Source organism: Dendronephthya gigantea, unplaced genomic scaffold (genome assembly GCF_004324835.1).
Source record: "Dendronephthya gigantea isolate DGI-Jeju-01 unplaced genomic scaffold, DenGig_1.0 000593F, whole genome shotgun sequence".
Lineage (NCBI taxonomy): Eukaryota > Metazoa > Cnidaria > Anthozoa > Malacalcyonacea > Nephtheidae > Dendronephthya > Dendronephthya gigantea.
This window is the reverse complement of record NW_021163603.1, coordinates 2,501-13,941: the sequence shown is the minus strand read 5'-3', so window position 1 is coordinate 13,941 and position 11,441 is coordinate 2,501. Positions and strand designations below refer to the sequence as shown.

At 35.5% G+C, this 11,441-nt stretch overlaps 3 protein-coding genes and 1 pseudogene across 3 annotated transcripts; 2 read left to right on the top strand and 2 right to left on the bottom strand.

Moving 5' to 3' along the window:
• Nucleotides 1-621: 621 nt before the first annotated feature.
• Nucleotides 622-1,967, top strand: LOC114543921. The gene is made up of 3 exons (XM_028562716.1): nt 622-1,049; nt 1,164-1,418; nt 1,767-1,967. The coding sequence occupies exons 1-3, from the start codon at nt 763-765 to the stop codon at nt 1,939-1,941; spliced, it is 717 nt and encodes a 238-aa protein (XP_028418517.1). The 5' UTR covers nt 622-762; the 3' UTR covers nt 1,942-1,967.
• Nucleotides 1,968-1,977: 10 nt separating this feature from the next.
• LOC114543922 lies at nt 1,978-3,326 on the bottom strand. The gene is made up of 5 exons (XM_028562717.1): nt 3,195-3,326; nt 2,908-3,079; nt 2,551-2,696; nt 2,241-2,438; nt 1,978-2,135 (listed from the first exon to the last, which is right to left on the bottom strand). The coding sequence occupies exons 2-5, from the start codon at nt 3,057-3,059 to the stop codon at nt 2,005-2,007; spliced, it is 627 nt and encodes a 208-aa protein (XP_028418518.1). The 5' UTR covers nt 3,060-3,079; nt 3,195-3,326; the 3' UTR covers nt 1,978-2,004.
• Nucleotides 3,327-3,550: 224 nt separating this feature from the next.
• LOC114543919 lies at nt 3,551-6,051 on the bottom strand. The gene is made up of 7 exons (XM_028562715.1): nt 5,978-6,051; nt 5,790-5,839; nt 5,466-5,650; nt 4,536-4,823; nt 4,294-4,407; nt 4,035-4,182; nt 3,551-3,855 (listed from the first exon to the last, which is right to left on the bottom strand). Exons 1-7 carry the CDS (start codon nt 6,049-6,051, stop codon nt 3,680-3,682), a joined length of 1,035 nt encoding a protein of 344 aa, XP_028418516.1. The 3' UTR covers nt 3,551-3,679.
• A 4,136-nt stretch (nt 6,052-10,187) lies between these two features.
• The window catches only part of LOC114543920, a 2,127-nt pseudogene continuing 873 nt past the window's right edge, over nt 10,188-11,441 (top strand).

The following is an 11,441-nucleotide window of genomic DNA, read 5'->3' as shown; positions in this document are numbered from 1 at the left end:
ATCAAAAGTCAAAACTGTTCATCACCTGGACTATTGGCAGCCGGATGACTTAAAGAGATAAGCTCTGTTGAACATTTTGATTGCATAAAAAAACGGTAGTAATATAATTTTATATATTGTAACATTATTATTGCTTCAACATGCTTGCTTGTAACTCATCCATGCTATGAAAATTGTTATCCATACCTATAAATTTTGCTATATGGTACAACTTATTTGTATACTTGCTAAAATTTGTTGTAATCACCTATATAGGTATTTATATGCATATGTTTCTTTTGACTCTTTAGTGTGACGGCATGCTTAACTTAATAGTACATTTTTTAAATGTTTGTAAATAATACCTATAGATAATGAAATGTAGTGAAATCATGTAAGCCAACATTTTTTGTCGTGTTTGTTTTGTAATACAGATATGAAACTGAAGCCAAATCGAGTCACACGTTTTTTGCCCAATGTGCGCATGACGTAACTTGCTTGGCAAGTGTCATGTTGAAATTTAAAGTGCTTATAAACCCAAAATGGGTTTTTGGTGATTCAGATAGAGCATAAAAAGTTGGTTAGTAACTTCTAGATTAGTTTTTGCGTTAAAATTTTAATTTTGGAGATATTGGGCGGCAAAGTCAATTTTTTTAAAAAAAAGTAGCGCGCAATGGGGGACTGGGAACCAGGAACACGTCCATTTACTTTACTATGAAACATAATACAGTTCTAGTAAACAAATTGGAAATATCTGGCCATTTTTAAATAAAAGTTCTTGAAATGTCGAGCTCTAGTTCATTTTCGAGTGTGAATAGCAATACTGCTACCATTATGCCATATGAAATGGAAGACGAGCGTAAAGAAAGCGAGAAATGCGACGCAGAATTCGATCCTGATATTCCGGAGGACAGCCAAATGGATGACAACACAGACCCCGAGGCCTACTTTGACGAACCTATCGCGGATAATGTTTGGCTAGAAAATTATAACAGAGCGCGGGAAGAAAATAACCAAACAATGGCAGAACTAGAACTCCGCTGGAATGGAAGAAAAACTTTAACTTCCTGGTAATTTGCGTATTATGTCATTGTGATTTATCGCAATATTCCAGTAGCACGTGGTATAAAAATTGTATTAAAATTTGCTTTGTCTTTGTTCAACTGAAGTTGTTTTTTCGTTAGGTGCAGTTGTGGTAACTGTAGCATTGAAATGCTGCAAAATGCTAAAGAGTGTCGTTGTTGCCACGAAATCGAGGGTTGCGCAAAATTTATTGATGACTTTTCTGAGGAGTCAAGTGAGGAACAGAAATTGACTTGTATAGTTAATCATCCTGGTTTTCCAGCTGTTTGCTTAAACAGATGGTCGTTGGAGCTTGCTGCTGACAATTTCAAAACCCGTCAGGGTCATAGATATAAGCAAAGTGGCTCAAAACAAAGGTATGTTTATTCAATAATAACAGACACAACGTGGCCTTTGTCATCATTGTCGTGTTTATAATATTATTATCATTAATGCAGCCTGTGAAGGGGCATCTGAAACTGAAAGAATTGAGTTATACCAAACACACCCTGGGGTAGTTGCATAAACTTGGATGCCCCTGGGAAGAATTGAAAAAGCTGGTTTATGATAATTGCAGTAAAACTGTATCATTACATAGATTGTTAAATTCTGACAGGCTTACTCTTAGTTGCCCTGTTGTGACTGCCATTTGCTATTGCACAATGCATTACTGTTCATCAGGCTCAAATAAAAGGAATGATCGAATTTGGTTTGTAATCCCTTAGATTTCTGAGAGTTGTTGCCTATCGACAATTTACTCGCATGGTGCATGGCCGATTAAGGGACAAAAGAATTCCATTGCCTTCTTGTGCATACAATGCTATACGTTTAACACATAAACCCATGGATGGTGCATTCACTGGCTATGAAGAACTGGAGACAGATGAAGAAAGCGAATAATATTGCTTTGGTTCAAATGTAAATTGTGTAAAAATGTATGAACAAATGCAAATAAAAATATTGTTAATCTTTTTTATTTTTTGGACAGTCAACAACATTTTTGTGACCTTTCATTGGCTGCTTGCACAGCCTACATTTTGGTGCATTTCTTTGTTTTAAAGCATGACTTTGGGTTCCAACTTCAACAGTGGGAACTAAAAAGAGGAGTGGGATAAAATTTAGAATGCATGGTAAACCATCATTGTACCTATATTGTTATCTGATCTTAAGTGTAAATGCATCAACAACTTCTAAAATACCTGGGTTTGTTGGAGGAACATCAGAAAGTTGCATTGCATCCCTTGTTTTCTTTTTTTGTATTGCTTCTTCTCTTGACTGCTTACTTAGCATGGTATTCATGGGTGGTGGTGTTTTTTCGTTTAGGTCATCTATTGCATCTTCCAGTTTTTTATTCGCAATAGCCTCTAACATGGTTTGATATATTTTATCCACATAATCTATAATATATATATATATATATATATATATATATATAATTATATATATATATATATATATTAAAGTGCCTTCTACATGAATCCTTGGTTTGTAATTATCCAATCAACCTACCAAAGTTTTGCTTTACTGGAACTTTTCTGACAACTGCTTCCCCATTCATGAACTTGGGATAAACAACATTGTATTGTTCAACACCATTTTTCAATCTTGCTTCCCGAGACAGATTCTGATTAAAGTGCATGACTGCTAATGCATGTCTGCAAAAAATGACACTGCTTTATAAGTGATACTTTTAGCACTCATGTGGCAAAGGGTGGCCTCCTGGAAATTTATTTTCCCATCATTTAGGTAAATGTCACATCTTGTTTCAAACTCTTATTTTGGTGATATCAATAAATTGCTAGAACAAAAAGTAAGCATTTAAACTGTACATCATTACACTATCTTTTGAATGCATACAGTAATTACCTGCAAAACATTCCTCTGTAGGTATAGCCTATCATCTTGGGAGAGAATTGGTTCAGCACAGAATGGAATCCTTCTAGGCAACTTGTTTGGTCCATTGGAGATGCATGCTTTATTCCTTTTATCAGCCTTTTGTTAGTAAGAGATGACTGCATTTTCTCATAGGCAACTGAATCTAAGAATATGTCACAACATAAACAGATTGTACATAAATACTACCATAATATTGACACACATGCATATCACCATATTATGATGATAAAAATAGTATTGCATGCACTTCAACAAACCTTTATCTAACCATTTCCGTGGCTCAATTGTCTCTTTATGCCCACATTTGTTGAACAACGGATTCTCAAGATTTTTGTGCTCATTAACCACATGACTTAAAAATGATGAGAACTTAGCCCAAATAACTTCACCATTCCATCATGTGTAGTTCTTGCACTCCAGTATAAATGGTTAGTACAAGGCTTTATCCATTCAGCAACTGCTTCACACCCACTCACTTTTGCAACTTTTGTGAGTACTTTTGAACTAAGGAAACTCTTGGACTAAGGAAACTAAGGAAACTAAGGAAACTAAGGAAACTCTTGGAACTAGTGTAAATTAGTTTGGAGAAAAGTTTGTATGTATTGGGGCCAGATTGTCAAAACTAAAATGGTGGCAGTAAAAAAGTTCGGATTACAACAAGACTTGTTAATTTACACATGAGTGCAGATTTCCTGTCAAATAATGATTTGCAAAAATTAGAGAACAGTTGACCTGCATTTTCTTACCTATGTGAAGGCACATTAATGTCTTCATCAGTATCAGTATCTGCTGTATCTGTCTCTGTCTCAATTTCTGCATCTTCATACATATCATCAGAAGGCCCCTCTGTCTCATCTTCAGATTTGTGATCTTCCTCATCATTGCTCTCAACTTCCTCATCATCATCACTACTTACACCTATTGTAAATTATTACAGAAACATATAAGTGTGGTATACTTACAAAAGGCATTATTGTATCACCGACACTCTATACCATTTACAGTACATTATATATGCTTTACGTTATTCTTGTTTCCTTGTGACACAACTATAAGGATGTTATTGCAACAACACCTTATGTAATATAAATGTTTACCTGTTGCACCCCTAAGAATATCCAATTCTTTTCTCACACCTGCCAGCTTTTGTTTTGATGTTTCCCAACAGTTACGGATTCGCTTGTTTTCCTTCTTTAACAAATCACAATTTCTGCACTTGTGTGGTGACTGTGGTGATGCCCCAATCTAGTACAGCAAAGGTTAATTAACACACTCTTGTGTTTGCTTTATACATGTGTGCCTGAACACCACCATAACCTATATATATATATATATATATATAGCTAGAAGCCTTACCATTGATTCGTGTTCCATAACATCCGTCGGGAAGACAACACTTTCCGTCGTAGCTTTCAATTCATCAGTTACGCCAGAAATTTTTGACGAAGTTGTTGGCGATTCTGTTATAGTCTCGAATTTGTCGAATGCAAAACATTTTTAAGTGTTTAAAAATATTCAAATTGTGCGCATTTATTAAATATATGCACGAATATAAAGAGCGCATTGGCACAGTTATGATTTAATATCCCTTAGCTTACCTCTCTTCGCTTCATGCGTTTTGTGCGTTCACTTTCTGTGCTGCCCAAAATTTGATTTGCTTGCAATGTAGGGTACACAGAAACTCCCAACTCATCCCTTTTTAGTCTAGGGGTCTTATACTTTGAAACTGTAGCAGAACCGTACTCGAAACAGTCGTTCGTGAAGTGCTTTGAGCAAACAACTGATGAGGGTGTTGGCGTCCATTTGTCTCTTCTGCGTCGAATGAAGTTCACCCATATTCGCCTTCGTTTCGCTGCTACGGTCGCGTTTTCGTTCCAAAAAGGTATCTGGTATAAAAAATACCAATTCTCCGCGTCTGCCGTGTTAGAACACCCAAAAACAACGCAACGTTCGGGCCATTTTAAGCAGAAAACTCTCAAAGATATACAGTCTCGCAATACAAAGTGTGATTGCTGTAGAAGATGAGTTCCTGGGATCCAGGCTCTTTGGTGATATTTGCGTCGCGCTACTATTTTTTTGAAAAATGGTCAAATTTTGCTGTTTGAGCCATCGTAACTCCGAATTAAAATTTTAACGCAAAAACTAATCTAGAAGTTACTAACCAACTTTTTTATGCTCTATCTGAATCACAAAAACCCATTTGGGTTTATAAGCACTTTAATAAGTAGATCGATAGAAAATCGAATTATTGACAAACAAATGCTGATTTAAACAAAACTTTAAGGCGATGTCTATTTTTTGTTATTTTAACCTACACATCAGTTTTTAATTACATCGTCTTATTTAACACCCGAAGTTTGTGTGGTTTAGTTTTTGCACTTTTGGCGCTAGCATTGGAGCGACTAAATAGCATAAGCTATATAATCATACGAAGTATACAAAATGCGACTTGAAAATATTTATTTCTACATATGCTGTGACAGGAAAATCTATGTACAAGAATGTATAAAATGTCTAGTGTACTTAACGTCCTTCAAAAGTTTTTGTCCTAAGGCTTGCCGACCAGAGCAGTTTCCATTTGCCACACCAGCAATGTACTCCATGTTTAGTGGATAAAATAAGGTTGAGTGCTCTTCGATAGGATAACATTTGCCCTCCACCGCAATCATCAAAGTTTGAACGTCTGAAATGTCTTCTGAATCATTATCCTGATCTATGGAATCAACAACCTTTAATAAGAAACCAATGTTTTTTAGAAGGACTTTAAAAGTATTTAAAAAACAAAGTCAGCCCACAAAGGTTCTTACACTTACTGAACAAATCTTAAAAAAGAGAGACTGAGATTCTCCTACATTCTTCTTCAATAATTCCTTCAAAATCTAAGCAACTGTGCTCTGGATGTCTGTTAAAAAAATTGTTTATCAAGATAGATTATGTTAGATTATAAATAGGCATATTTCATGTAGCAATAGCCTGTATTGCTATAATACTATAATTTTGCCATTGGTTTGGGCAAATTATTATTAATTGCATGACTTACCTGATTTCCCAGTAATTGCTCTCTCCACTCTGTTTATAAGAACAAATGTAGTTTCTTGTTACATTTCTTGGCATAGTCCAAAATATTTTTCTCAATCAATGGATTGAAATTTGCCAATAATATCATGGATTAACTTGTGGTTTACTCTTTAAAATTCTGCTTTTACCTGAAAAAGAATTAATAGAGTTTGCTAGATACATTGTGAAAGAAAATTCCTCTACTGGTAATTTAAACCCATACTCTGTCAATTAACTAAAATATCAATGAGAATTTTATACAAAATATGGCAGGTAACTAAAAAGTAGCGAAGTAGCACACATGGGTATGTCGAACAAAGAAATTTGGCAGTCAATTATCAGCTTGGATAGTTTGTCAACAAGAATTATAGTACCTTATATCAATATTAAAGCTGTAAACTAAAAGCAAACTTACCTCTGTAACAAGCTAAAGTGCAGGATTTTTTTTAAATTGTTTCTACCCCAGGCATTCTTATGCTCCATGAACCCTGTATCAGAAAAAATATATTTATTGATATGTTTAACAAGTCAGATCCATTTCTTAAAGTATCATAGAGGTGGTAAACATAAATAATCGTAAAGATTATGTACATCAACAAGGTTATCACTTACTCTTCCACCACAATTGAGTCAGCAAGGAAGGGATATTTCCAAATTATCATAGGTGAAATATTTTGTTTTTCTTCCATGGTTTGATAAATTAATTTTATACGCCTGATTGTTGACAGTAAATATCCCTCATTCCCTTGTGAACCAATGTTACGTAAATGCATCCACTGACCGAAATATAATAATGAGTAAGAGTCAGAGTGGACGCATAATCGACATATTTGGGGATATAGTGTCGCGGCAACCAACCGTACAACGAGAGAAAGGCGAAATTTTAATTTGAAATTTCAAACATCGTCTCGCTTTGCCTTTTTTGGATTTATTAACAATCGTTTTTAGTTTTTTACGAATTTTAAGACAGTGTAAACTGAAAAGAGAGTAAATAATATACTTTATTAGAGATTTATAGAAAATTTCGTATTCATTGCAATAGAACTGTAAAACCATAGAACCGTAGAACAATGGAACCGTAGAATCCTGGAACTGTAGAACCCTGGAACCGTAGAACCATAGAACCATGGAACCATATAACCGTAGAACGGTAGAACCGTAGAACCGTAGAACCATAGAACCATAGAACCGTAGAACCATCAAACAATAAAACCATAAAACCGTAGAACCGTAGAACAATTTAATGGTAGCATTATATTATTAGTGCCGTATAATTATGCATTACATATTTATTTAATTATTACAATATATTTCGTTACTCGTAACACGGCCTTATAACCCTCATTAGTGATCTGCCACATAATATTTCATCAGTCCTTTCATCACGCGCCCGACGTCAAAGTTCACGAATCGGGTATGCGCCAAAGATCATAACGGAATTGCAATCGAATGTTTTCGATTTTGAGTAAGTGTAATAGTTCTGGATACTTTTGTACTTTCACACTCAAGTACTGCTCTGGTATATTAAATAATACCAGGTAATTGTAATATTTTTGTTATTACAAATTACAAGTTTTCTAACCGAGTATGTGACTTTAATACCTGAGTGTCAAGTGTCAAAGTCAATTTAGATGTAAATTTTGATTAAGATGTCTTTTGCAACCTGGGCTTATCTGACGTGATATGTATCCTGACTTCCTATCTTCCACCATATTGATACAATATAATTGCTGCATGATCCTGGGTTTCAAATTGGAATTTGCTTGCAAATGCCTAACATATATAATAGCTCTTTGTTATGATAAACAACTATTAGAAAGTTTTGGCAAAATGTCAAGAATTCAGACCAACTCCAAAATAGAGGTTCTTTTGCTGATTTTCCTAACAAATGATGTTGAAATCAATCCTATGTCCTTTTAGGATTTTATTATCATTTCCATAATTTCATGCAAATTATTGTATGTAGGATTTCAACACCTGACAACTATCATTCTGTCTTTCTATGTATTTTGGCAACTGGAATATAACTGCAGCCATAAAGTTCTCAATCTAGTTTTGTCATTGCACATGTGAATGGTTGGTAACCACATGGAGTAAGTTATTAACTGACAAATTTTCAAAAATATTTTATTGGGCTTTCAAAGATTTTCTAAACATCTTGCCAAGCTTGAAGGCACCAACAGAAGTTATCATTGGTGGGAGAAAAGGTCAGTTGTCAATCTTGAGATAAAATAAAACTGACAACTGCTGGTAATTTGTAAAAAAACTGTTTTTGTTTTATAGACAAAGCAGGCAAAAGACTCAGAATATTACAATTTCTACTGAGCGCAGAGAAGACCTTATCACAGAGGCTTTAGTAAGGAAGTGTAATTTTTATTATTTCGTACCTTTGTTTTACTGTATTGTACAATCTGTCAATTAACCACTGATTATTATATTTTAAAAGTTCTACAAAGACTTTGCTGGTCATAAAAGTGGAAGTGATATGGTATGTTCGGGTTAATTATACCTCATTCCCTAAAATGAAACTATTCGCAATAAATTCAAAATCGTAATTCATCATAGTATCAATGCCCCCCCCTCCCCTCTGTCTTCAAAAAGTTAGGTCCATATTCCTTTTCTAATTTAATAAGTGGGTTCTTAGTAAAGTGATAAGCTAACTGAAGCTAACGTTTCGAAACTATTTCAACATCAACATATGCCATATTTTTGTGTAGAAGTTTAGTGGTTATAAATTACATTGCAGTGAACGAAAGGTTGCACTCATGTTAGAGGTACCACGGCGGGCACTGGCTGGAATAAATTCGCTCACGTAGATCGTGTCGGTCGCGACCCGCAATTTTTGGGAAACTGGGTTCGAGTTTTTTTAATACGGAAAAACAAGGAATTTCGATTTTATCTCCACTTTTACGCCTTCCCATAAGGCCTCTTTTTACTGTTCAGAAAATTGAGTCGATGAGCGAAGTAGAGCTGATCAAAATCTCCCGTTTGATACCAAATATGCAGAGAAAAGATTTAATTTGACCTACTTTTTACGTGCAAGTAGATACCCTATTTTGAAGAATTGTTTTGGTATTCACATTGAGTACACACAATGGTATGTTTGGCTTCATTAAACTTTGGGCAGCTACGTTGTTGTGCTTGTTCTTTGGCAAATACTTAACGCTTAGGTATTGTTCTTCGATCGTATGTTTTTTTTTGGCAAGAAAGCGCTTATTTTCCTTGTATTTTGATGGATTTTATCATGTTTCTAGCATGGCTGCCTCAAGTGGTGTAAGGAAGAGGCGATACAACAGATTTCCTGTTGGGAAATATATGGTCTTGCAGAAGGAGAAATGGGACAATGTTTTAAAAGAAACAAAAGCTATTCAGGAAACAGATGTGCAATTAGCTCAGAAAGAGAAGGAACTTTGTTCAAAACGTGAGAGAATGAGACGAATAGATGCAAAATTTAGTGTATTTTTTTAAAAAATTGAGTTATATAAATATTAATTTGATTGTGCTTTGAATGTAGACCTGAGCAGCATGTTTCACGGACTGGTACTCTACTACACAGCCAGAAACGCCACAGACTTGTTGCAAGTTGTCAGTTTTACCGGCTTGTTTCAAGTTATCAACCGGTTGCAAAAAGCTGGTTAATTTCAACAAGTTGCGACAAGCCTGTGAAAATCAGTCTTGTTGCAACTTGTCATAATTAGCAGTCTTGATGCAACTTGTCAATCCCAAGCTTGACAAGTCTGATTGAACAACTTGCAGCAAGTCTGTTGTAACTTCTAACAGGTTTGTTGACAACTTGCATCAGGTCTGATGAGAACAACTTGCATCAAGTCTGTTGACGACTTGCAGCAAGTCTGTTGACAACTTGTAACAGCCCTGTCTGAACAAGCTGATGCAAGCCATGCGAACACATCAGATATCAGTTTGATACAACAAGTTGCAACAGGCCTGCAGCAGACTTGTTGCAACTTGGGTGTTTTTGGCTGTGTATATTATATTGGCTTTTGTATTTTTTTTCCTGCTGCACACATTCTAAATAAAATTCATAATTGCCTTCAGATTGAAAACCTTGATAAATATATTGAGGAAGGGGGTGATGTTATCAGTGAAGTGAATAGAGCAGGTAGAGCAGGTCATGGTAGTTCAGAGCCACCTAGGAAGAAAAGATTTATTTCGAGAGATCAACCTCAATAAGAATGAGAAACCGCACTCAGTTTGGTGCAAATAGTACAGTTAGTCTAGCTACTTCAAGAAGGAGGAGTTCAGAGACATTTGAGGCAGCATGTCAGATTCATGGGGCTACTAATCACTCAAATTTACCAGGCCAAGTTGGTCTGTGTGACACAGCAATAACAAAATGTTCTGAAAAACTTTTAGTTAATGTTTTTTCAACAAATGTTAAAACAGTTAAAAGAGTAATTCCTAAGATATTACAGAAAGGTATAAATGATTATGAAAAGTCAAATGATAACATGACAAGAAGTATCGCTGTGTATTATAGTGGCGGTATAATGGGTAAAAGGAAGTATCGTAATGTTTATAGGGCAAGTAGTTACAAAAAGAGTAATGAAGCAAAGTCTCTTCGTATAAAAATCAATAACTGCCCTATTCCGAGACTGTTGCCTTACCATAAGCTTGCACATTATATTAAATCAATAGATATTGGTAAACTTTATTCCATTAGGGAAACACTTTGTGATGGTCTAGATGAAATTGACAAAGTTGATGGGGTGTATAGAAATATTCAGGAGATAGTTCTTATTCTTGCTAGATACTACTTAGTGTGTCGAAAGAGGTATGAGCTTGTATGCTTTAAGAAACAAACTTACACTTTCAATATTTCACTTGGAGGCGATGGGGCACCATTTGAAAAAGATGACACTTCGTGTTGCTGGTTAGTTAGTTTTCTTAATTTAGGCAGGAAAGTGCTAAGCAGCAATGAGAATTATCTATTGTTTGGAGCCAATTGTAAAGAGGATTGTGTGCCAGTGCGTCGGTTTCTACAAAAGTGCTTGAGTGATATTAGTGTTTTGGAGAAAAGTACCTTTCAGGTTGAGTGTGGTGGTGAGATGGTTAATGTAAGATTTCATGTCTCAGAAATGCCTAACGACATGAAGATGTTGGCATTCTTTGGTGGAGAACTATCAAACGCAGCCACTTTCTTTTCTACCTTTGCAAATGTAAGCACCCATAATATGAGTTCTCTTGCAGGTTCTTTCAGTTTTTCTGGGAAGGAAATGTGGAAGCCCTGGAAATATGAAGACAGGGTCTCTGCTGCAAACAAGGTTGAAGATTTTAAGAAAACTATGGCCAAAAAACCATTGGCACCAGCCACAGTAAGATCTAAGGTAACATCCTTCATTGCCCAGTTGAAAAGCCGCCAGGAATTTCAACCCATTGTTGGAAGGTTGATTGATCGGGCTCATGTAGACCCGCTTCACCTAAAAAAC